The following is a 26,278-nucleotide window of genomic DNA, read 5'->3' on the forward strand; positions in this document are numbered from 1 at the left end:
TCAGGAGGATCTAATTTAATTTGAATTCCTTGTTCTTCAATAAAAGCTATTTCTGGCGCTCCAAATGTTCGGGACAGTATTATTTTCCCCTAATTTCATAATTAGTTCTAGTGTAGTGGCAACAGCGCTCATCTGTCAATCTATTTATAATTATGCGCTGTTATTTCTCCGCCCCCCGGACCATAAGTTAGTAATCATGCGGTTACTCATGTAAATTTTAAGTTTAATGTTTGTTAAATGCTCCCAATGACTGTGTAAGAAGTGTTTATTTGTTTTCTCTATCATTTGTAACTCAAGTATGAATAAATTACGTTCTGAGTTCGAGGAATTCGTAGTTTATCATTTGCTTTATTGCCCCCAAGACGGGTAGTTTTAGCTGGCCCCCACACCAAACGTTTCATTTCCAGTTTTTTTTGAAAAATTTAGCAGTATATTATTTGTTGGTATCTACGTATAATATACACGTCACATAATGTCGATAAATATTTTTTCCCAATAATCTCACAAGACCAAACATATTTTCTTTTAAACTGGTGAATCTGGTCCTTTTGAATTTTTGAAAGTGGTATATCATCACTTGTATCTCTGTCAGATCTATAAATGTCATTGTACTGTTTGTAGGCGTTCGGGAACTGGTGACTAGAAATTATTGTCGTCATCCTCATCCTTTCCATCTTATAAAATATTTTGTTGGAAAAAATATTAAGTTGTAGTGACTGCAAGTTGCATGACAATTTTGGCAACTCAGCCATCTAACATAGATCGTGTTCGGTTCAGTACAATGTCGTACTAACTGGTGGGCGCCCAGTGTTCCTTTGAAACTTGGAATGTCATTTGGAACCAGTTTGTCCATTTCGATAAAGTTTTGGTCATCAATCGGTATAATGTGGATCCCTTTGCAAGCTTGCGTAAGTTCTTGAATCAGTATTTTTTGAAAGTGGATATATCTTTTCCTTTTCCTACTAAGCTATTCGCAGTGCGCTTCAAGCATCCGCCAACGGCATCTGGTGCACATTTTCCAGGCCCAGCTTCACTAAAATACCACGCCATATTTTCAACGTTAAGTACATTTGCTAGATGTGAAGACGCTAGGAAAAACATTGATTTATTGCGATACTGGGTCGACGGTCCATGGCTGCAAAAATGAATGGTTTTTAAATTCGGAACATTTTTTTTAACTTCTTGTAATAGCTGCACAAATCGCAGCAGGGTCATGTCTTAAACAATTAGAAAGGGTGCAATAAGACTCAAGAGGGTTTCATATCGACACCATAATAAATAACACAGGTGTGCAAACTAATTTTCTTCTTTGACGCCCTAAAGTGAGAAGCCTGAAGTTCGGAAGCATATGTCAGGACATAATTTTCTGAAAAGTCCATGTGGATTACTACTGTTATATCCGACAGTGACTTTTTAACTATACGTGCATTGAGTATTGGTGATTTATATTACAAATATGTTGCATAAATCCGTTTAAAGCATGGCTTTAAAAATATTTACTAGTTCTTTTTTGGTGTAAATTTTAGATATTTTTTGCGGACCGTTAATATTAACTTTATGTCTCTGAATAACCCATTGATAGGATATTTTTTCATAATGATTAAAATTAACGTTTGTATCTTTGCACCGCTCACATGCTCGTTCCAAACATAATTTTTTGAGAAATTGATCACAGCAAATACGCTTTATTACACCGAGAAAAATAACCTAAGACTGGTGGATTCTCACTGCTAGTCAGTAAGATATCTCACTAACATAGGAGACAATAATATGGTCTAAATACCACTATTAGATTGATCTTAATAACTTCGTCTCACTAACCATCAATAGACGACCTTAATAGATATGTCTTTAAACCATCAGTGGGTCATCTTAAGAACACCAATAGCTCATCATAAGACTACTATCTTAAATTAGTTAGTGACTATCAATATGCATCTTAATAAAACTATAAGTTGATCTTATTAGTAGTACATGCATAGATATATTAATATCCTAACTCTTTTTCTTTAGTATCACCATAAGATATTTTAATGTCATATTAAGATAGTCGATTTTCCATTTTAAGGCAGTCTATTATCCGTATTAAGACGGTCTATTATACATATTAAGATAGTCTAAATATGGTATTAGTTTAGCTTCTAATAAAACGCATTCGCCATTAATATTGCAATTTTTAGGCCAGGCTAAATGAATAAAAATTAAATGCAACCAAATTCCAAAAAAAATATACTAACATTTTAACATAGGTTGTTTAAGAGCTGCGGTATACAAGTTTTCTTTTTGACACCCATGGAATCTCGTCGAAACAGCTTAGAACACCCTGTGTAAAACAATATATAAAAATAATCTAGTTAATTTTTTTGGAAATTATTTAGATAAACTAGGTATCTTGTCGATTTTACAGTATCGCTTTCGTTTTGCTCTAGGTTTATTATGGTTGGTACTACCTACACTACCTGTATTAATACTTTCGGTTTAATTTTGAATATATTTTAATTACGGTATATAATATCGTTTTAAGAGAAATTAAATATATAAATATATAAGATATTAATATAATAGTATTAATTAATTGGGGTGACATGTAGTAATTTTATTATTGTCATAGTTGTTCGATTAGTGACTTTATTTAAATATATATGGCTGTGTTTGCCCAATCCTGCAATGCTACTTAGCTGGTTGTTGTAATGAGTTTATTGATATTTTAACCAAACCCCCATACCGGATACAAATCCGGAGACCTACAGGAACGCCAGGAAAACGGACTGGGACCTCTTCAATGAGATACTAGGACGCGAACTGGAAAACTGTCCAACGGAGGCAAAAGACAATGTAGAGCTCGAAGTGCTGACAGAGTCAGTCACTGAGGCTATTAAAGTTGCTTTGCTTTTGAAAACTCATGTCCACTAAGCAAACCGCGTCAAGCAGGGAACACCTCATGGTGGAACCAAGAATTGGGCGAGCTAAGGAAGACAGTAAGAAAGCTTTTTAACAGAGCCAAAAGAACTGGCGAGGGGAATCTATACAGAAAACACTTAACCAGGTACAATGATGCTATAAAAAGAGCAAAGAAAGAAGGGTGGAGGAAGCTATGCCGGGACCTAACAGAGACACCAGCATATGCTAGACTCCACAAGGCAATATCCAAAGGGCCACGACAAACCCTAGGCTCTTGTCTAAAACCCGATGGAGAATATACGACAACCGAGGAAGAAACGCTTGGCTTAATGCTGAACACGCACTTTACGGGATCGAAAATTCTCCACCAACCAGAACATACCCAGGACCCAACTCCTATCATTCTGAACAGGGGCAAAAGGGAACACTGGGAATTAGCGAAAAAGGTAGTAACCTACGAGAAGGTTAAATGGGCGATAAATTCCTTCAAACCATTTAAATCTCCCGGAATGGATGGCATAATGCCAGTCATGTTATAGCGGAGTAGCGAACTGCTGCTGCCTGCACTATGTAAAATAATGCGGGCAAGTCTAGCCACGGCGCATATACCAGAGAGTTGGAGGGAAGCAAAAGTAGTATTTCTACCAAAGACGGGACGCGACTCCTATGCGAAACCTAAATCCTTCCGACCAATCTGCCTTACATCATTCCTCCTAAAAACAGAGGAAAAGCTCATAGAAAGGCATATCAGGGACAATGTATTACGGGTCAACCCTCTACATCGATACCAGTATGCCTACCAAACATAATAAATCTTGCGAATCAGCGATTCACGAGATAACCCAGAGGGTCGAACAATCTCTGAACAACAAAGAGATCGCCCTAGGAGCTTTCTTAGATATTGAGGGAGCATTCGACAATACATCATATGACTTAATCAACCGTGCGATAGCAGCACGAGGAATACATCCCATGATTGGCGGCTGGATAACCCAAATGCTAAATCATAGGAAAGTAGCAGCAAATCTCAACAGCACAACGGTTAAGGCCAAAGTGTGCAGGGGAACACCGCAAGGGGGCGTACTGTCACCGCTGCTGTGGAACCTTGTATCAGACAGCTTGCTGACACGACTGGAGAGGCAGCTTATCCTTGCTATAGGATATGCTGACGATATAGTCATCCTTACACGAGGGGGTAGTCAGGCTTATGTATTCGAAAAAATGCAAAGAGCCCTGACTACTGTCGAGCACTGGTGTGAGGAAGAACAACTAAGGGTAAATCCCACAAAAACTACTCTGGTTTCCTTTACCAAAAGAAGGAAACTAGAGCCCATTAGAAACATAAAATTTTATGGAGAAAATCTGCGACTTGAAGACGAGGTCAAATATCTAGGTATAACCCTGGATAAAAAACTCAGCTTCAAGAAACATGTAATCCAGGCTACAAATAAAGCCACGAAAACTCTTATGTACTGCAAGAGAATGTTCGATAGATCATGGGGACTGTCACCAAAAATGGTACATTGGATGTACACGACAATGGTTAGACCCATCATTACATACGCAGCACCTATATGGTGGCATGCGGCAGAAAAGAGGACTGTAATACAGATACTCAACAAAACACAACGAATAGCATGTCTGGGCATAACAGGAGCGATGTCAACAACGGCGACTGCTGCCCTAGAGAACCTGATAGGACTAAGCCCGCTACACTTAGTGGTACGGGCTGAAGCTACAACGGGAGCGAAAAGACTGCTGTCAAATGGCGCAACAATCCTATCGAAAGATGGGCACAATGCCTTATTTGACAAGATACAGGACCTTGGGCGCCTGGCCCTAAGAACAGACAGAACCAAGGTCACATACCTAGACAAACCTTTTATCATCAAAGAAAAAAGGGGACCACTGGACGCAGAAGCGAACAGGCTCAGGCAAAGAGGTTACTCAGTATGGCACACGGCAACCAAACGATCCAAGATCGGGGTAGCTGTGGGCATGGTGGAGGACGAACAACAGGGCAGACAACTTATGCTAAACCTGGGCCTCGAAACAACAAATTTACAGGCAAGCATAATAGGAATTCAAACCTGTGTCCAACTGATGAGAAAAGGGCTGCCAAGAGGCAAAACCTTCGCAATTTTCACAGGAGACCAGGCTGCAACACTTGCACCACAACAGTTCGAGACTAAGTCAAGGACTGTGCAAAGCTGCTGGGAGGATCTCAGGAACCTCGCCGAAGCGCAAAATAGGCCAGAGATAATCCTAGCAGAGAATATAGGCAACAATAAGGCTGCAAGAAGGGCTATCCAACTTGCAACCCAGGGAGCCAGCAACAGCCTGGTAGACTGGTAACCAACATGTTATGTCAGCGATAAGACCTGGAAGAGGGAAATCGGCAACTGGCTAACAAACCAGAACAAATTCTACTGGGAGCAGCTGCCAAAGATGGAACAATCCAAACAACTTATAGGCAGCCCACCCTTCAAGAAGGGTGAGAACATACTGGGCCTCTCCAGATAACAACTGCGAAGGGTCGCAGGGCTACTTACAGGCCATGCACCCAGCAGGAAACACCTGCATACGCTAGGGAAATCAGTTACCTCGCTATGTAGGGGATGCAATGAGGAGGACGAAACAACTCTTCACATACTGTGCTTCTGTGAAGCATTTAATCAAACCAGGGCAACATTCCTGGGGGAAGAGAAACCCGCACCAGAGGGTATAAGAAATCTACCACTGGGCACAATCCTGGACTTCCTTGAAGCTACAGAACTGAACCTGTGGGACTAAACATATGGGACACAATAGGACTGCTTCTTAGCAGACCGCAGTGTAGGGAGCCACAAGGCACCACCCAGCGGTGGAGTTTTAGTGGGTATAGGACGAAACAGACTCGACACTGAGTCCCACACTACTGGGGGCGGCGCCGCGTAACCAGTGTTTATAAAGAATTTCTCCACCGACCCAAAAAAAAAAAAAAACCAAACCCCCATACCCAGTGAAGGACCGGTAATTCATCCATGTAACAAAAAGAACAAACACTTTCTGGAGTAACACCTCTGCATTTATTAACTAAACAGTTCTTGAAGAATTACACAATCTGAATTACAAAAATTAAAGTAATAAATAATCCCAAAAAAGGGGGAAAACAGAAGAACAAATTTACTTAGTTGCGCAATGTTAAGATGCAATTAATTGCGAGCAAGGAGGGTGGCGCGTGTTACTGGTGGAACGTGTGTCGCTCGACCATAGAGAAATGAATATTAAATACTTTTAATTACTCTATGCGCTCGACTCTCTTCTTATAATATTATTTTACCGAATTCGGCCGTAAACGATTTTTCAGTTCCTGGAATATATTAATGCTTAATCATTTTTTAGATTTTATAGATAAGTTAAAGAAAAGTTTTTTTTTATCCCAACGCTATATGTTATATATAAACTCCTGGACAAAATTATTGCTCCACTGATTATTTTGTCAACAAAATTTAAATAAAACTAAATATCAGTTATATATCTTTTCTCATACAAAAAGCAGAACTGGACAAAAACTATGTTTATGCTCTATCATGGAACATGCAGGAACACAGCTGCTCGTGAGGAGTGGGAAAAAATTCCGCATGAAAGCTTTCAAAATTTGATACTAGGAATGCCGCGAAGACTTCAAGCGGTCATTGTAGCTAGAGGTAGCAATACACGATATTAAGAATGCATTGTTGTTTTTCTTGGGTCTATTGTGCTATTTTTGTATCAAAATTGAAGTTAGTGAAAATCGATGTTTTTTCCCTTGTATTGAATTTAGTTACTTAAATTTCATTTTGTTAAATAGAATATAATTTTTTTTGTTGATAAATAATGCATAGTTATCAATGCTTATTATTCATTTTTTTATCTTTATTAAAAAAAAGATTCTCTAAAAATCAAGTGGTGCAATAATTTTGTCCAGAAGTTATATATATATGTAGTTTAATTAGTAAGAACTTGCTATTGAATAATAATGAATCTTTTTAAGAAGAAAATATTAATTTTTCTCATTTTAATGTGCGATCATTGTGCTTGAATATTGAAGAATTTGTTGAGGTTGTTGACTGGGGAAATTTAGATATAGTTGTATTGTCTCAGACGCTCTGCATAATAACGGGTACAGACTAGGTACAGACTGGTTAGAGGGGATCGAGATTATGCTATGGGAGGTGGGGTTGCTTTTTTACGTAAGGAACTCTTACAAGTTTAAAATGCTAGCACTTAAAGCAAACTGGAGCACATATGGATAAATCTTAAAATGTATGGAAAAAATATTTGCTTAAGATCTTTATATCGACCTAGAGAGTTCACTGGTATGCATCCCCGATTTGATTGTGTAATTTTTGGTTCTAATTTCAACGTCGATTGCTTTTCCAATAGCTGTGCACTTGGAGCTCTCGCACACTTTTTACAGAAGTTTAACCTGCATCAAATAGTCAACGAACATACAAGAATTACTGAGCACAGCGGCACTCTCCTCGACATCAATGGATGCCGAGACTCTCTCAATGGATAATATTTCAGATCATTGTTTGGTTAACACCAGAATTAAAATTTATAAACAGTATACTTTACAAAATATAAGTCATATAGGAATTTTAATTTCTTTCTTAATTATGAATACTTTGTGAATGATATTTGCGGTATTGATTGGGATACATTTTATTCCATTGAGGATGTTGATTGCATGCTTCAGTTTTTGACAGACAGAAATACCTATATATTTGATATGCACGCTCTTCTTAAGACTAGTCGTATAACTAAACCCATTGCCCCCTGAATCACACCTAATATTAAATTCATGATGTATCTTAGAGGTAAGTCGCTTTCCAAATACAGGAAAAATAAGACCAATGTTAACTGGGATGATTGGACGATAAATGATAAGAGGCTTAGGAACTTGGTAACATTGTTAATTTGTAATGAAAAAAGAGCGTTCTAGATTTTTAGTCGAAAGTTGATCCTAGAGATTTTTAGAAAACTTTGAAATATATTATTGTTTACTCGAAACCAGTTAGTGATCCTAGTGAAATAGGAGATCCTGATAGTTTTAGTAACTATTTTGTAGACAGTGTACCTTTGTCTCAGCCTCTCCTAAATGATCCAGTTATGGAGAAGTATAAAACTAACTTATTTGGCAATGTGGACGGGAATTTTAAGTTCTCAGTGGTTAGCAATGAAAAAGTTCAACAAATATACCATAAATTTAAAAGTATTGATCTGCTTCTGCCCTACTTACAACCTCAAATAACTTTTATCATTAATAAATGTCTCTCTACTCATAAATTGTAAATGCAGTGGAAAATTGTGTTGGGCCCATTGCGAAAGTAAATAATCCCATGAAATATTCTGATTTTAGACCTATCAATCTCCTACCATTTCTTTATAAGTTGTTGGGAAAGATTATTTATGAGCAACTCAGCTGTTATATTTCTGAGCATGCTATATTACCTACTATGGCCTTGTTAAGGTAATTGATGATATTATAACATTTTGTGATTAAAATAAGCAGATATATTTGCTGCCTCTTGATTTCAGTAAGGCGTTTGATACTGTAAGTCATGAACTCTTATGCCTAAAACTTAAATACTTTGGTTTTGAACAAGGTGCCTTAAACTTAGTTAGGCGCTATTTATCCGATAGACAACAGATGATGTGTTTTAATGACATTTCATCAAGGGTTATATTGGTTAAGCAGGACGTACCTCAGGAAAGTATCCTTGACCCTCTTTTGTTTTCTATTTATACCTTGGATTTTTCCAGTCATCTTAATTTCATGAATGCTCATTGTATGGGATGTCATTGTCACACTGTTTAACAATTAATCCTAATAAGACATAACTTCTTGTATTTGGAAGATTCTCAAAGGACCTATCACATTCACTTAACCTTATTATTAGTACTACCAGTATTAATCTTTCAGGTACCTACAAGAACTTGGGTGTTTATTTTGATAATTATTTAAGATTTAAAAAACATGTATCTCTAGTTCTCCAAAAAAGTTTTATAAAATTTAGAACATTTTTATATTGATAGAAGGTTCTTGTATACTCAAATTAAATTAAAGCTGTGTGATTATCTCATTTTATTATTTTTGGCTTATTGTGATGTTGTCTATTGGCCTGCTCTTTATTAGAGGATAGAGTTAGCCTTCAGAGATTGCAGAGCTGCTTAATATTTTGCTATGGTCTACGTCAATTTGATTATGTTTCTGAATTATATAATGACTCCGGATGGCTAAAACATCAAAAAAGATTGGAGTTACATTTAAATACTCTTGTTTTTAAGATAATTAACAGTCAATAACCAGTATATATTTTTAAGAAGGTTATTAGGGGCTCTGATGTGCATAATCGACATACTCGCCATTGCGATAAGTTTGTGATTCCAGAGCATAAAACTTCTCTCTATGAAAGGTCATTCAGCTATAATGCAGCCAAATATTTTAATGCTGTTCGTATTGCGCTTGGCGAGTGTTTCTCTGTCAACAGCCTCAAGAGGCATCTAAAGCGACTATTCAGAATAGGTATTAACAATAGGTATTTAAACAATATTTATTTAAGATATTTAGTTCGTTTAAATTTATCTCTTTCCCTCATCATGAGCATCACATCAGTTAGCCATGGAGCCTTTGGTTTGTTAAATAGGCCTATTAAATTTTGTGTAAAGAATTCTACCTTTCCATTTATATCATTTGCGTGATAAAATTGATGCCAGGATATATTGTTTAAGTCTTGAGAAAAACGTATTGGATTAAAATTTTTAATTTGCGCATTTTAAGAATTCCGGCCGTACATTTTGGGACAGAGGTATTAAGGATACAGTAAACCAGGTTATGATCTGTAAAGTTAACATCAATTACGTCCGTAAGTTGGCATTTGTCAGGGCTACTGAGAAAAATAGGATTGAGCAGAGACTGACTTTAAAAAATGGTTCTCATCGATTTTTCGATAAGTTGGCTGAAGCCAAAAGAATTTAAGCATGAATGGGTTTGATAAATTAAAGTGATTAACATTTGTATCTCCCAAAAGTATAAATTCAGAACTTTCGCGTAATATTTTGCAAAATTTTATTGTAGGTAATACGGTTAGCTCCATCAAAGTCAGAAGCTTACTAATACCTTACTGAACAATAATAATATATCAGGCATGCGCGGTTCCATATTTCGCTATTAATCACCTCTCTATGCGTAATAATCGATTGCCCAACCTGTCTATGTATATATATGTCACTTTGAGGCTGTAATAACGCATAACTATAATGTTCATTAGGGCAAGCTAGTTTTATCTATTCGTCCATAGTCATCCTTGTATTAAGGTTGAATTGTATATCTTTAAAAGCCAAGTGCAAAATTGCATTCTTTTATTTTTGGAACAAAAAAACTAGAGGCCTATAACTTGCGTAGAATGCGCACTTTCAGATCTTAACAAAATATTGAAGAATTTTGATTTATAGAAAAATAGTTAAGTACCATTTTTAGTTCAAAAATATTCAGATCGGACGTCAGTAGTAAAAATATTTAAGGCAAAAAAGATGCTCCTTAAAATCTGAAAAGCCCTAATAAACGCAGGCTTTCATTTGTACTACCTTTATTTACGAGTTTTGTATAATACTAATATACCTTAGAGCTGTTTTTATATCAAGTTCCGTTTATGTAATTTTAAGTATAAGCAAAAATCATTACTCGGCTTTATATGAAAATACTATAGTCCCTAAGATCATAATTCGATGCGTTATCATCTTATATTTACTTAAACAAAATCCGCAAATTAAAACTGACGATGTTGTTCCTCCAAGTGCACATACGGGTTAAACTGGTTTTATATTTAGGATTGGGTACCGTGTATAAGGTATAAGAAGACCTTTGTGGCCGGTAGACCTATAGTTTTCAGGTTTTCAAATATACAAAGATGTTTATATCTGAGTTGACCAAATATCTATCTTTGTCTTTTATTGTGTTATTAGGGGTGTTTTACGCAAAACTATTTTACGTAAATAGGAGACAGCTTAAATTTGCATGGCATAATAATGGATTCTTTCTTCCTATACTACCTATTTTGGGATCTACGTACGTGAGCATTTTTGCTAAAAGAAGTAAGTATCATAAATTGAGTATCAATGGATATTCTATTTTGCTGTTTTTTTTTGATCATCAAAGGTGTCTTGTTGACGGAGCCTTTGAGGCACCGTCGACAAATAAACCGCAAAATAGAATATTGGCGAAGGCAACTATATTTACAATTTTTGGGTGATTCTACCAATGAAAAGAATTAAACGCAAATATTTGGTGAAAACATATTTTTTTATATATTTTGTATGAATGGTATGTAAAGATCAACAAAACAGCATAAATACCCTATCTTGTAAGCGGCCAGATAAAAAACCAAAAAAATAGCTATTTTAAAGCATTTTATTGTTTTTAAAGGACAGGGTAGTGAGCAGACCCACAGGGAAGTGATAATTTATCTAAAAGTGACGGTTTCTTTGGTTTATTAAATATTTATCTAATTATTACTATGATTTTATTGATGACAAATACAAATAAAGTTTATTTTTTATTTTTTACTTAACAAAATTTTAAATTAAAAACTAAAAAAGAAATTGGTACCTATTTTAAAGTTTAAAAAATAAATGCTTTTTACATGTTATAATACAAAAATAGAACATTTAAAAGAAAAAAATAATATCTTAAAAAAAAATTATTGGTCAAAATTACACTTTGAACAGATAAATAAGTTAGGATCTAATTTTATACAGTTTATTTGTGCCCATTGAGTACATTTTAGGCATTTAACCCAATCTTGGCCAGTGGTGTCATTTTGATACAAAGCACCACAAATAACACATGAACAATTTTTATCAGACTCTTTTTCTACTTTTTTGTTTTTCTTTATTTTACTTTTTTTGGGTCTTACTTTTGAATTTTTCTTTTGGTTTTCTTTTTCTTTTGTTTGGTTATTTTTAGACTTATCTTCTTGCTCCTTTTTATTTTGATGAAATTCCGGATTTTTTTTGCATTTTTGATTTTAAATTTTTTTTACGTCTTCTGGAAAATATCAATAATGGAAATATTAAGGGTCTATATCAATAATGGAAATATTAAGTAAGCCGTCAGGATCATCTATGTTAAAGGTCAAATCAGTTGTATTATTTAAAGTGACATCATTGTTAGATGAGTCGGATTCACCAAAAACATCATTTACGTTTACTTTTTCTGCTGAGGAATACTTTATCGCTCCCAATCAAAAATGATTACATGATGTATTTTTACAAAAGCAGCTCAGAGATATCATTATAAGTTTCTGCATCATAAATGCACATCCTTGTACTTGATGAATTTGCAACGTACCCTTAAACGGAATAAGATTTGGCTGGTCTTTGGAAATAAGGCATTCCATTTCTTCCATGTCTTGATCAGTAATTAAAAACAGGGTAATTTTTGGGCAACGATCTTGAATTGCATTACAAAACTGGGATAAATTAGTTATATCACCTCCTAATGCCACAACTTGATCTGCTGTTCGTTTACATGTAGCACCCATTCCATCTGGCGCACCCTTTCCATGGCCAGCTTCGTGGTAGTTCCAAGTCCAGTTGGTAAAAAAATTTGCACTTAAATCTGGTAACTACGGTATTGGGTTACCAAACCATCACTGACAAAGTGGACGTTTTCAATTTCTGCTGGTAATCCGGCCAATATTGGTTTTAGGGAACCCATATAGCAGGAACGTTATGGGATAGATTACTGGACACTGTGCAATAAGACCTTGTTGAACTTTTTAAGTACACCACGACATCATGAAGTGAGATTTGTAGACGGGACCCCCCAAAATGAAAAGACTGCACTTCTTCACTGTATTTTGTTGAATAGTTTTCAGCAAAGTCCATATGAATGACTGCATCTTTTTCAGTTAGCGTCTCTTTCAGTTTTTTTTTAAAAATTGGTATTGATGCACAATATTTCTTTCATGAATAAATATTTTATCCAGGCTGTTTTTAAATTTTGTAACTAATTCCCCAAGAAAAGCTTCATAAGTTGATTTTTTTGTTTTCATAACTGGACGGTTTTTCTTGGTTTTCGGATCAATTATATTTTCACGAGTTGTATTCCATTCTTGATACTTTACAAGAACTCATTCATCAATTGGTTCACAGAAAGGGAGAGATATCAAGTTGCAGTTTTCACATGATCGTTCTAGACATCGTTCAATATAACGGTCGCAGCAGAGTGTAATCAGGAAATGTTAATAAGTTGGCACCTTAAGAATTTTGACTTTATTTAAAGCTGTCACAAGTAACTGTATGTTGCTGTGCATTGTACACATACATGTATTCCTATCTGCAACTGTTGGAGCAACTATCCAAAAGGGTGTTAGCCTGGCCAACATTGAATAACTGATTTTTGCCTTACCAGTTTTTAAAAATTCAGTGTGCAAATTTCGAAGTAATCGAGTATCAAGCCTATATCTCTTTTGTTTCCTAACCTTATTTCTCTTGATATATTCCTTTTTCCCTGCACCTGATCTGCTGTATTAATCATCTTCTAAGAATGTATGAACTAACTTCATAAGGTGCCGTCGTTGAGTTGTATTTTTATTTGTTTTTTCTTGGTCCGCATTCCATATTTTTGATTTATTAATTTTTGATGTGAGAGATAACTTTGTTTTAAGCTTTTCTTTTTGTTTTCGCAATTTGCTAACTCTTTTTTGATACTAACGAACTTCAGCTTTAAGTCTTAGAATTTTCTCATCTTTTTCTTTAATTTCTTTATTGCGTTTTCTCCTTTGTATAATGGATCTTTGTCTAGCCGCATTTAATCTAGGCGAGTCCTTAACCGCTTGATCTTGGCCCGTATTAATTTGTAAGATCGGTGAATTACAAATCAATGCTTCATCACATAAGCTTACGGGTGTATTTGCTCTGATGAATTCCCCAGCCTCTTTTTTAAGTGCACTTTTTTCTTGTAATATTTACTAGATCTTGCCCGCCACGACTTTCTGCATTGCCGCTTTTCACGCTCAGTCATTTCAGAGATGGTTTTTCGTACCCCAGTAGCTTTTTCTTTTAAATACTTTTGTCTATCTTTTTCTTTATATGCAGCTAGTTTTTCTGGATCATTTTTAATTCTAGCATAGCGCTTTCGTTCATTTTCTCTTTTTCTTTCTAATATTTCTTCTCTAGTTAAGGATTTCTGTTTGATTCTTGGCATTTTTAATTCTGCAAGAGAATATTATTATTACCAATAAATACTTTTAAAAAAAATTAAGTGGCAAATATATCCAAATGTAGTATAAATACATAAAATTTTAAATACTAGGAATATATTTTCTATAATTTTTAAATTAATTATTATAGATATTCTATATTTTTATCACTTCCCTGTCTCTAAAAAGGCAGGGAAGTGATATTTAGCAGTTATTTTTAAAATACACCACATAAATGTAAACTTTATCGATAACTCTTATGATTAACAAGCGCATGCAATACAGCTTAAGGAATTAATATCATTAAACCGGCAATAAAATAAAACTTACCCTATTTTAATCGACGACAGATAAATGAGAATTTGTTTGGCATCAATACTTCTGCACTCACAAAGATGTTTTCACACACTGACAGGTGCACGATGTGAACAAAAGAACTTCAATAATAGATTAGGCCTAGTTCATACTTGCATTTTAAATTACGGCAACGCCGTTAAATATTTTAATTCGGTGAAAATTTTATCTAGTTTAGGGTGACAGGGAAGGGATACATATTTTGTGTCGCCTTCGTTTACAGCATAATAAATTTAGATATAAAAAATGATGTACGGTCATAATACCATACAATGATAGTCAAAGTACAGATTATTTATATAATTAAAGGAACAAACGACTTACCTGTAGGAAGTTCGTTCCAAATTATATGAGCTATACTCGTCCAATTAGATTACACGCGTAGTCACACTATTGAAATTTTGTCGAGCACATTTTAAAGCTGATTCATATAAAAAGCCAACAAAAATATTACCTGCTAGTCCCATCCCCTACCGTACGTGAATCATTACACTGTTGAGGAAAAAACTTCAAAAAGTAATGATCTGGGAGGGTTATATGGGAGGGACTCTAATTGGACGAGTATAGCTCATATAATTTGGAACAAACTTCCTACAGGTAAGTCGTTTGTTCCTTTAATTATATTTCGCTATACTCGTCCAATTAGATTAAACGCGTAGTTATTTAAAGTAACAATAATTACTCTTTTGAAGTTTTCTGGAAGAAAAAAAAATTATAAAATAAAATAAAAATAACAACGAACACCTATACATTTTCGTACGTACACAATTTTATTATTAAAGTAGTTCAATATTAACACTTTAAACCTGTAGATAAACTTATCAAAAAAATAATCCAAAATCACCAACTAACAGTAACCCAAAAAATAATATTAGGCCTATGATTAATATTACAACATTTATATGAATTAACCAAATAATATCGGATCCTACACCCGAAAAGTCAAGTTTCAATCAAATAAACATAAGGGAAGAAAATTTTTAAGTAAATTTTAATATGCACAAACAAGTAACAATATTAATAATAAAGTGTTGATATTATATCTATGTATCTATCAGACACATAGGTAAAAAGAAAAATACATAATATTTATTTCCTATTGTAAACAAATATATTTAAGACTAATTCCTAATTTTTGTTATTAACTATAACTTCTAGAAAATTTGAGTCATTTTGAAGAGGTCTCTTATAAAATTTAGCAAATACTTCAGACTTCTTTGTCCAACCTGCTAAATTTTTTATGTTATCTATGTTTATTCCCGCTCTAGAAGCCGCTGAAGTAGTTGCATGTCTAACACTATGACTTTTAAATTGATCAGTATTTATGCCGCTACTTCTCATAACGTCTTTTATCCAGCGGCTTATAGACTGCGAAGATGCTTTTTTAAAGGGTTTTCTATAAGTTAAAATTAAATTTTCTTCATTTCCTCGCATTGATTGAGTTGCCTCAATATACCTAAATAATGTCCTTACAACACATAAACCAGGTCGTTCGTTGAAAAGACCAAATTTTAAAACTGGTTGCTCACCACTATATTTTGAAGTTTTTAATATATCAGTTATAAATATATGTATACCATTTTCCCTGTGTGAAATATTTTTTAATTTAATTTTAGAAATGGTCTGTATTCGATGCCCCGAGGCTAACATCATTAACATCACTAACTTTTTTACCAAATTTTCGAGAGGCAACGTTTCTAAGGGATACCATTTTTCGATAAAATCTAAAACAATTATTGGATCCCATGTAACATTATACCTGGAAAAACTTGGTTTTACTCGAAAAGCTCCCTTTAAAAAACGCTTTATTAACAGTTCATCTGTATTAGAAATATTTAGTATTAACGATAAAGCTGATCTAAGCGCGTTTAACGTAGCATAAGCAATATTCTTATTAAAAAGACTACTTATTAAAGAAATTATATTACCGACGCTTGTATTATAAATATTCAGCTTTTTGTTTTTACAATAGAGCCACCATTTTTGAAGAGTTCCGGAATATTGCTTTAGTGTCGATTCACTTATTGATTTTAACATGATCGGTATGGCTTCTTCAGGAATCCCCTTTTCTATAAACGATCCCCTGATAATATTGATGCTGCTAGGGGTATGTTCTTCCACATCGGATGACTGATTCTAAATGGAGACAAAAGGAGTTTTTTACTAGGTTCAAAAATCAAGGGTTTTGTTACTTATAGTCTTATAAATAGTGAAAACCAAGACTGATTAGGCCAATATGGGACTACAAGAATTCCCTTAGATTTATCTTCTACAATCTTTTTTAAAACGCGTCCTATTATAGGAAAAGGGGGAAATGCGTAGAATTTCCAAAATGCTTCCCATTTAATGCATCTGATGTTATAGCTCCTGAATCTTTAAACCACGAAATATATTTCTTGCATTTTGCATTTGCTTTAGAAGCAAATATATCAATATTAGGCTTTCCAAATTGTCTTACAATTTGTGTAAAATTTAATTTATTTAACGAATATTCTGTCTCAAAATTGAGATTTCTAGATTGATTATCTGCTATTGTATTTTCTTTTGAAGGAATATATGAAGCATAAAGCATTAATTTTCGATTTTCACACCATAACCATATTTGCCTACTTAGTCTATTTAATTTCTCGAATTGTATGCCCCCCATTTTATTTATGTATGCTATCGCGGTCTTGTTATCTACACGGAGAAGAATGTTACAATTTCTTGCTTCTGAAACAAAACACTGTAAGGCATAATATACAGCCAAAAGCTCAAGAAAGTTTATGTGATATTTCATTTTATTTTGACTTCAAAATCCCGGTGTGGTTTCTGTATTACATGCAGCACCCCATCCCGTTTTTGACGCATCTGTATAAATTTCGTAAGAATATCTTTTACAACTAAAGTCATTAAAAGATTTATCTAGGGTTAGTTTCCACCATAACAATTCCTGATGTATAATTTTGGATACCGATATCTTTGAGTTATAACTTCCGAATTTCTTTAATCCCAGAAATTTTTCTCGTTCTAACCTTTTAGTATGTAGCCACCCATATTGTACAGCTGGACAAGCGGAAATTAACAACCCAATAACTCTAGATAAATCTCTAATTTTACATGTTCTTTTTTCAAAAAATACGTTCATAGCATTTTTAATTCTTTGTTTTTTATTCTTAGGAAGAGAAACTGTCATATTTTGACTATTGTAAATATATCCTAAATATTCACACACTTGTTCCGGCTTAAATTTAGATTTTTTCCTGTTTATTATAAACCCTAGTTTTTGTAAAATAAATGAAACGATAGATACACTCTTTTCTACTTCCTGATTAGTCTTTCCCAGTAAAAAAATATCATCTAAATAAATTGTACCCAAAATACCTATTAAGCGAAAATAATTAAATATTGGCTTTAAAAGCTTAGTAAAAGCATAAGGAGCCATTGATAACCCCATAGGCAAGCAATTAATTTCATAAAGTTTATTTTGAAATTCAAACCTAAGATATTTTCTATGTTTATTATTTATACCTACCATATAATAGGCATCTTTCAAGTCAATTGTGGCCATATACATATTTTTGGATATTAAATCTTGAACAGTTTTATAGTTGTCTAATTTAAAATGAGGGGGACTAAGAAATTTGTTTACACTTTTTAAGTTTAAAATAAAACGTTTGGATTTATCGGATTTTGATACAAGAAAAAAGGGCGATAAAATCTGATCTTTTAACGGTTTACATTTTCTTATTACCCCTTTGTTGAGTAATTCTGATATAGCAGTTATATAATCTTTTATTTCATTTTCCAGAATTTTGGTTGGAAAATAACTATCTTGAAACGGTTTTCTAGTAAATGGAATTTTGTACCCATTTACCCATGACAAAATGGTTTTGTCAGAAGTAATATGTAACCAATTTTCAATATAGTTTTTTAATCTTCCACCATATATATCAGAACTTACCTTTATTTTCTAAGGTAAGTTCTGATAATTGCGTTTGTAATAAGCTTGTTTGTTCAGTCGATCTTTCCCTTGATACCGGTCTCTTCTCTGAAGACGGTCCTTCATTTTCCCTTTGTGGAGGCTGGGTTGATAGTTTAAAGACATCGACTGCTTCTGAGTAGGATTACCTCTGATAAGCTTATCAGAGAACGCCCTATTATTTGATGTTTATGGCAGTTGTTTCGACGATGAATAGGTCTTCTTCATTTCTTTTCCTGTTTTCCATTGGTTTTTAACCTCTTTAAATTTTTCTGAAAAATTTTTCCCGCACAGCAATTCATCTGGTTTATTTTCTTTAATAATTTTTCTTACTGTGTGGTTCATATGAGCCTCTATATGATATTTTCGATTTGTAGAAAGTATATGAAATACGTCACATAGAATTTTACCAATATCTACTATAGTAGGTAACATTTTTTCGTTTAAATTAACTTGGGCTGTTTCTGAGGCAGCTATATTTTCTTTTAACATTCCATCAATTACATTGGCAACCGAAGCAAGTGCCACTCCAACGTGTTTTTGAATGGTAGAAACATATTTGTCATCCTTCTTAATGGACTCTTCTAGAGATGCCTCCAACTCTGGATTTAGCAAAGGAGCCCGTAAACCAGAAATATTTTGAGGGATTAAGTATTTTCTCTCCATATCCTCCTTTTCTGACTTTTCTAATCCCAATGTTAAATATTTGTTCCAACGCTCTGCCATCCAATTTGTTCCAAGCCTGATGAACATCCGGTCCAAAAACTGGCTCACTTCCTGTTGGTACCTCGCCCAAAAGTCTCAGAACTTCTGAATTTACTTCTTGGTATTGTTGTTCGCATGAGGGAGACCTACCAGACTCATTAATCATAACCTCTGGTTCTAAATATTGCGGTGTTTGCTCATCGCTACTTCTAGCGCTAGCATTCTCTGAATCAGATGTACAGCTTGATTCACCTAAAATATTATCGGTTACTTACCCATGCAGAAAACAGCTATATTATACTTATTTATATAATATTAAGCTGCTATTATGAGTTTAACGGTTTTAGCCTATGTTTTTTAATTGGGTTGAACGGTTTTACCCAAATTTAGCATTTTTAAAACACTTACTACTGCTTCTATTCCCATTTCTCTGACGTTTTTTGTCTAATTTTTCCAAACTTCTTAAAAGCTTTTGCCGCTTCCTCTCTAATTTCTCACTATCATTAACACTTCTACGTCTTTTCGGCATTTTATTTAAATTATAAGCTCGTTAAGTCAAAACCAAATTCGTATTTACTCGGCAAAGCACAACAGTGTAATGATTCACATACGGTAGGGGATGGGACTAGCAGGTAACATTTTTGTTGGCTTTTTATATGAATCAGCTTTAAAATGTGCTCGACAAAGTTTCAATAGTGTGACTACGCGTGTAATCTAATTGGACGAGTATAGCGAAATATAATAGTAAATATATTAGCTGTAATATAGTTTGAATCATTTTATATCAATGTACGTCTAGGTATACAGACAGTCGCCCCATAGATAAACAGTATAGGGGTTAAGTGAGTCGCCCATTTAAATGAGTCGCCCCACAGGGAAGAGATAATTTTAACTATTTGTTTACACATTTCTACTAGAAATATTTTTTAAACACAGATAATTTTCAATGCCCAGAGAAAAAATAATAAAATAAATATATTTAGTTTCAAAAATAATTTTAATACCTTTTGTTTAGGGATTAATTAGCGAATCTTTATAAAATTTCGTGAATAATAGAATCACCGTTTTAACAATTATATTTATATTTACAATTTTTTTGTATATAAATAGCTATTAAAATTGAAAACTTTGTGATTTTTTAAACATAGGGTATTCGTAATATTTTTTTTAATTATAAAAAAATACAATAATACGTAAAATTTTATATATGATGGGTTATTTTTATCTCATAGTCAATTTTCAATGGAAGTAAATTATTTTATACAGTGTTTCATTAATATTGCGAAAAAATTTACGACGCGCGACGGTTTCCTTACCTGAAAATAAAAAAAAATCCTATATCCGGAAATGATTCGTTCCGTACATACAGTACGTAATTTTTGTTTCTAAAGAATTTTTTATATTATCCCTATATTTGTAATAAAATTGGTATCTGGAGGTTTTTTCGTATGCGAAATTTAATTAGATTAGATTTAATCTTAATAGATCTTCCATACATAGGGAACGCTACCTACAATTTTTCTTTACTATAAGAATTTTTTGTTTAATGGGTAACTGAAAGAATTCCGGTCATCCTCCACTAAATTTATTTAAAAACCATTAATCCAACATGTTTCGGATATGCAATATGTCCATCATCAGGGATAGGTACTATAAAACTAGGGGAACTTCTAAGATATAGATTAAAATTAATTTTTAAGGTGTTAAATTACGAAAGGTATTAACACTTTACTTACACTATTAGGAGGTTCTGTCAAACTTGTCTAGTCTATTATAGACACTATGTCTAGTGCCTCAGACAAAGTTAAATGGTTAAAACGAATAAAAATAAACAAAAATGATATCTACAACAATGATAAAATGCTTAATTAATTAACAAATAAATAGACTTTGAAGGCATAAAACTTACATTAAAATACATGTGAATAGGACAAACTTAGGTTTACTAAAACTTAAAACTACATAATTAAAACAATAGGTCCTTTGTATAATTTGTGACTGAAATAAAACAAGTAAACGATTATTAATCGTTTATTCAGTACAAAAGGCACTAGACTTGACGAGATTTATGAGATATCACTACTACATGCGACGTACCTTACTAGGTTAGGTTACATAAAAAGCACGAGAACTAAATTGGGTTATGTCTTTATACTGACATGTAATAGGCAAGGTTGCCAAACTTAATATTAAAGGCGTGTATACATATATGACTCTATACAGGGTGTCCCAAAAGTAGACGTCCAAACGAGAGGAGGTGATAGAGGAGATCATTTGCAATCAAAAAAACCTTATATACTATTATCCGATTGTTGATGGTTTAAAAGTTATTTCCATTTTTCTCATTTTTGTAAAAATCGCTTCATGCATCATGCAAAAAATTTATTATAAAAATATCATAATTTATTTACTTAGTATTTAGTGCGAGTGTGACCCTAGGAGTGCACCCTTTCATAAATATGATTTGGATGCATAATTGTTTCTTTCACTAGTAAGAAAAAAACAATTTCTTAATATGTTTAATTTTTATTTAAAAATTATTTGCCTTTTAAGTGAACCTGGCAGAAACAAATTTACTACAAAAAGTTAAAAATTATCAGGAAAAGTTACTTATTTAATGAAGATTCTCATATGGTGAAATACTTTCAGATAAGTGATACGAGCCTTTTTTGATTGACATTTTTATTAAACTAATCGTTTTTGGACAAAATCAAAATATTGTAATACTAAATAATCTAATTCTAAATAATGAAAAAAAAAAAGAATTTATTGCTATTAAACATCACAATAAATGTTCAAAATGCGAACCACCTGCCCTAAGACACATTCGGCAACGGCGGATGAAATTAATTTTTATGCACCGAAAGGCTCTGTCATTGTTGGTAATAACGTTGGCCGCTTGTCTTATTTTTCTTCGCAGTTCTACTTCAGTCTGGCTTTCATTGATAAAAACAAGTTCTTTGAAATATCCCCATAAAAAAAGTCTAAGGGGTTCAGGTCAGGCGAACGCGGCGGCCATTAGATGGTTCCTCCCCTTCCAATCCATCGATTATTAAAAGTAGTATCAAGATGTTGCTTTACGATGCGGGCAGAGTGAGCAGGAGCTCCGTTGTGTTGCAGCCACATGTCTCGCCGTGTTGCTACAGATACGTCGTCAAGTAAATTGTTCAAGTTATGTTGCAAGAAATGTAAATAATTTTCGCCGTTAAGTTTTCCTGGTAGCTCGAATGGTCCAATTAATTTGCCTTCAATAATCCCTGCCCATAGATTGACTGAAAACTGATGCTGAAAACGATCATTTCTCACTATATTAGGATTAACATAGTCCCAATAATGCAAATTGTGTATATTAAATATCCCTGTTCTTTTAAAACTGCTTTCGTCACTCCACAAAATGTTTTTAAAAAAATTAGAGTCTTCTCTATTACGCTGCAGCATTTTCCGACAAAACTGAATCCTTTTTTCATAATCAGTGGGCAGAAGTGCTTGAACACGTTGCACATGATAAGGATATAACAGATTTCTTTGTAAGACTCGATGAACTGTGGATTTGGGAAGTCCCGAACGTCTTGCTATGCGACGAACACTTGTTGTTGGATTCTCTGTTGCAAATTCCACAATATCATCTTCATCGTTATCATTTCTAGGTCTTCCTACTCTCCGTGGCTGACCAGGAATGATGCCTTCCAAGTAACTCTGATGCACATTTATGAAAACTCTATGGTCAGGATAGCGATTTCGACCGGGCAAGCGTCTTTCATATTCTCGGGCAACAGCTCGAGCATTTCCATCACAAAGCCCATAAACATAGTGCATTTCTGCATATTCGTGGGAACTATAAGCCATTTGTGAAGATTTACTTGTAATAGTAGCAAAGGAGTTAAAACACGAAAAACTCTGAAAATAGAAACAGCAAACAGTCTAAGTATAAGAAATAAAGCCTAATTTGTTGAAAAACCAGAAAGATTTTGTTGATCAGCAGTTGATCTTAAAAATTATTTGAAAAAGAATGTTTAGTTTTCTTATCATAAATATTTGACCGTAAAGAATCTGCATAAATAAAGCAACTTTTTCTGATAGCTGTTTATTTTTGGTCGAACACGTGCTTTGTAGCAGCATCAATTCAAACGCAAAAATGTGTATGTAAAACTTAAACACATTGGAAAATTATCATTTTCTAAGTAGTGACAGAAGCAATTGTTTTGCATGCAATTATTACTTATGAAAAAGTATACTATTTAAGGCAACATTCATAACAAATACCACGCAAATACGTGAGGATATTCTTTCTATGAGTTCTTTACAGAATTCATGACACTATTTTTATAAAAAACAGAAAACGGTAATAACTTTTAAACCATCAGCAATCGAATAATAGTATATGGGGTTTTTTTGATTGCTACTGACCTCCTCTATCGCCTCCTTTTGTTTGGACGTCTACTTTTGGGACACCCTGTATAATACATCCTCCCCTTTACAAATTAAGTCTGTTCGGAGCCCTAATATTACGACCAGACCTAGTAGTTGATTTAGTCCAAAATTGAGGGCTTGACAAATTGGAAGCCATTTCAATAGGTACTGGACTTTCTAAAGATTGTTTACTAGATCTAAGATCTGGAGGATCATAGACAGTTTGGTCAAGTGTCTGGGGCTGGTCGCTGGATAAGGCAATATTATTTTTAACAGCATTCTTATTAGTTAAAGAAACCCTATCAGTTAGATCTACATTATCATTTTCAGATGAAGGGACAAATATATTTAAAGACGGTTTTAAATCAATGCGATTTCGCCTGATCACTTGACCGCTTTTCAATCAAATAAGAGCTAGGTAAAAGATGTTTATTATTTTCCCACTGCTTCTGAACATAATCGTAGACTGTAACATTGTTCTCAGGATATCAAGGATCTACATTTTTGACACTTTCATTATAATATTTCTGATAAGTTTGTTGCCTAGTCTTTAATTTATTAATGAAATTTTGACACAGTTTGGGTTTAAGTAAGTCAATACAAATTGGAATCTTTGTTTTACAGATTCTACTCATTAACAATTGAGAAGGCGAATACCCTATATGTCTTAATGGAGAGTTTCTATATTGCTACATTGCAACATCCGCATAACCATCACTTATTGATTTTTTTAAAATGCTTTTTGCAATACCTACAGCTTTTTTCAGCAAGACTATTTGAGCGCGGATAATTCGGGTTTTTTGTTGTGATTTTCAAATTTCAAAATCTGAAGAGCTAAAAGTACAAAAAATATGTTTAAGAACCTTTATGAATTTGCTCGAGTCAGTTTGAGTAAGTATCAAAAATGACTAGGTAACTTTTTCCACCATAAGAAGAAATATTCAGACTTAATCTCTCCCAAGGACGTTCTGGTAAAGGATATAAATTTAAAGATTCCTTCTGTTGTTTTCGAAAAAATGCCTCACAAAGTTTGCACTTTTTATTATAGTTTTCTATATCAACATTAATGTCTGGCCATTAGAATAGTTAATGGGCTCTGGCTTTACATTTTTCGATACCTACATGACTCTCATGCAATAAATTTAGCATATCAAAGAACAAAGAGTTTCGAACCACAATTTTCTTACAAAACAACAGCAATACCATTAAACTTTCTTTTATCTTATACAAATTCCTAGCAAATTCTGGAATATAATGTTTGTTTTCTGGCCAAACATTAGTACAATAATCAATAACAACCTTCAATTGAAAATCATTACAAGGACGAAATTGTTCTTTTCTGTCGACAGATATGGGAATATTTTTAATTACAGAGTGAATAGCTAATGTGAACTCTTTATCACTTGTCAAGCATTTTTTAGATAAAAATGCTCGTGAGCTACAGAAATTTTCCAGGTTTATAAGTTACAAAAATGTCATAATTTAAGAGCCTTAACCTCATTCTTTGCAAAAGAGTAGATCAAGAAGCTAAAAAATTTGGTTTTTAAAAAAAGATACCTTTTGATCAGAATTAATTATTATATATTTTGAGTTCATAAATAAATAAATGAAATTTCTGAACAGAAAAAACAATGGCCAGCATCTTCTTCTCAATCTGAGCATACTTTTGTTCTGTAGATGATAAACTTCTTGAGGCAAATGCAATGGGATGCCCATTTTATAGTAAACATGCTCCAAGACCATCCTTAGAGGCATCTGTCTCAATTTCTACAGATTTTGACGAGTCAAAATACTTTAAAATAGAGATGATACCAACAGTTGCTTCAATTGAGAAAGTGATTGTTTATGTTCAGCATTCCAGACAAAATCATTTTTTTTTCATTAACTCTGTAAGCGGAGCAGTGACTTTTGACATGATGGGCAAAAATGTTGCCATGCCAATAATTCTTAACAACTCTGTTTTAGTATTGGGAACTGCAAAGGGAAATAATTTTTATTGGGTTGAACACCTTGTTTAGTATTAAAAAAGTTTGTTCACATATATAGGTAGAACCAAATAAGCTGGAACATTTCATAGCGGTTATGCGCAACTTTTTGTACATATTTTTATCAATGCAGCGGTAAAAATTCAGCAAGTCTCCTTCGCTGAATTTGTTGCGTAAATCTTGGCCATTTTGAATGTCGATAATTTCTAAATGCATTGGGTCTGGCCTATTTTCAACTGAAATTGTGAAAGGATTGCTGAATATATCCAACAGAGGTTTCACTTTTTTAAACTCCGAAAATTGTTTTGAAAAGATTGAATCAAAATATCTAGCTTTTCTACATAACTGAAATTAATCGCACTTTTGTTGAATTTTTCAGCCATTTTCTTATAATTCGGCAAATGATGTAATTTCCAGAATTCAATTGTGATCTGAAAAGTGTCAGCTTGCATTGAAAAGATGATACATAAGCGTAGAGCTGGGATATCAGTTGATTTTTGTCTTGAAGCCGTGTGTTCAAGACATTCAAATGATTTGTAATGTCAACTAAAAAAGCCAAATCACACAACCAATCCCACCTTTTAAGTTTCGGCACATCCCTTTGCTTTTTCGCCAGAAATATTCCAATTTCTTCTATTAAATTTAGAAATCGTTCAAATGTCAATCCACGACTTAGCCACCTTACTTCTGTATAATACAGTGAATCTCCGTATTCGCTTTCGATGTCATCA

At 33.6% G+C, this 26,278-nt stretch overlaps 1 protein-coding gene across 1 annotated transcript in view; it reads left to right on the plus strand.

The window, feature by feature from the left end:
- The first annotated feature begins 10,785 nt into the window (after nucleotides 1–10,785).
- Nucleotides 10,786–26,278, plus strand: part of LOC126734081 (cytochrome P450 4C1-like) — an 80,843-nt gene continuing 65,350 nt past the window's right edge. The window contains exon 1 of the mRNA XM_050437590.1: nucleotides 10,786–11,022. Within this exon, the coding sequence (XP_050293547.1) occupies nucleotides 10,839–11,022 (184 nt within the window). The 5' untranslated portion in view covers nucleotides 10,786–10,838. The remainder of the gene's footprint in view (nucleotides 11,023–26,278) is intronic.

Source organism: Anthonomus grandis, chromosome 3, assembly GCF_022605725.1.
Source record: "Anthonomus grandis grandis chromosome 3, icAntGran1.3, whole genome shotgun sequence".
NCBI classification, from domain to species: Eukaryota; Metazoa; Arthropoda; class Insecta; order Coleoptera; family Curculionidae; genus Anthonomus; species Anthonomus grandis.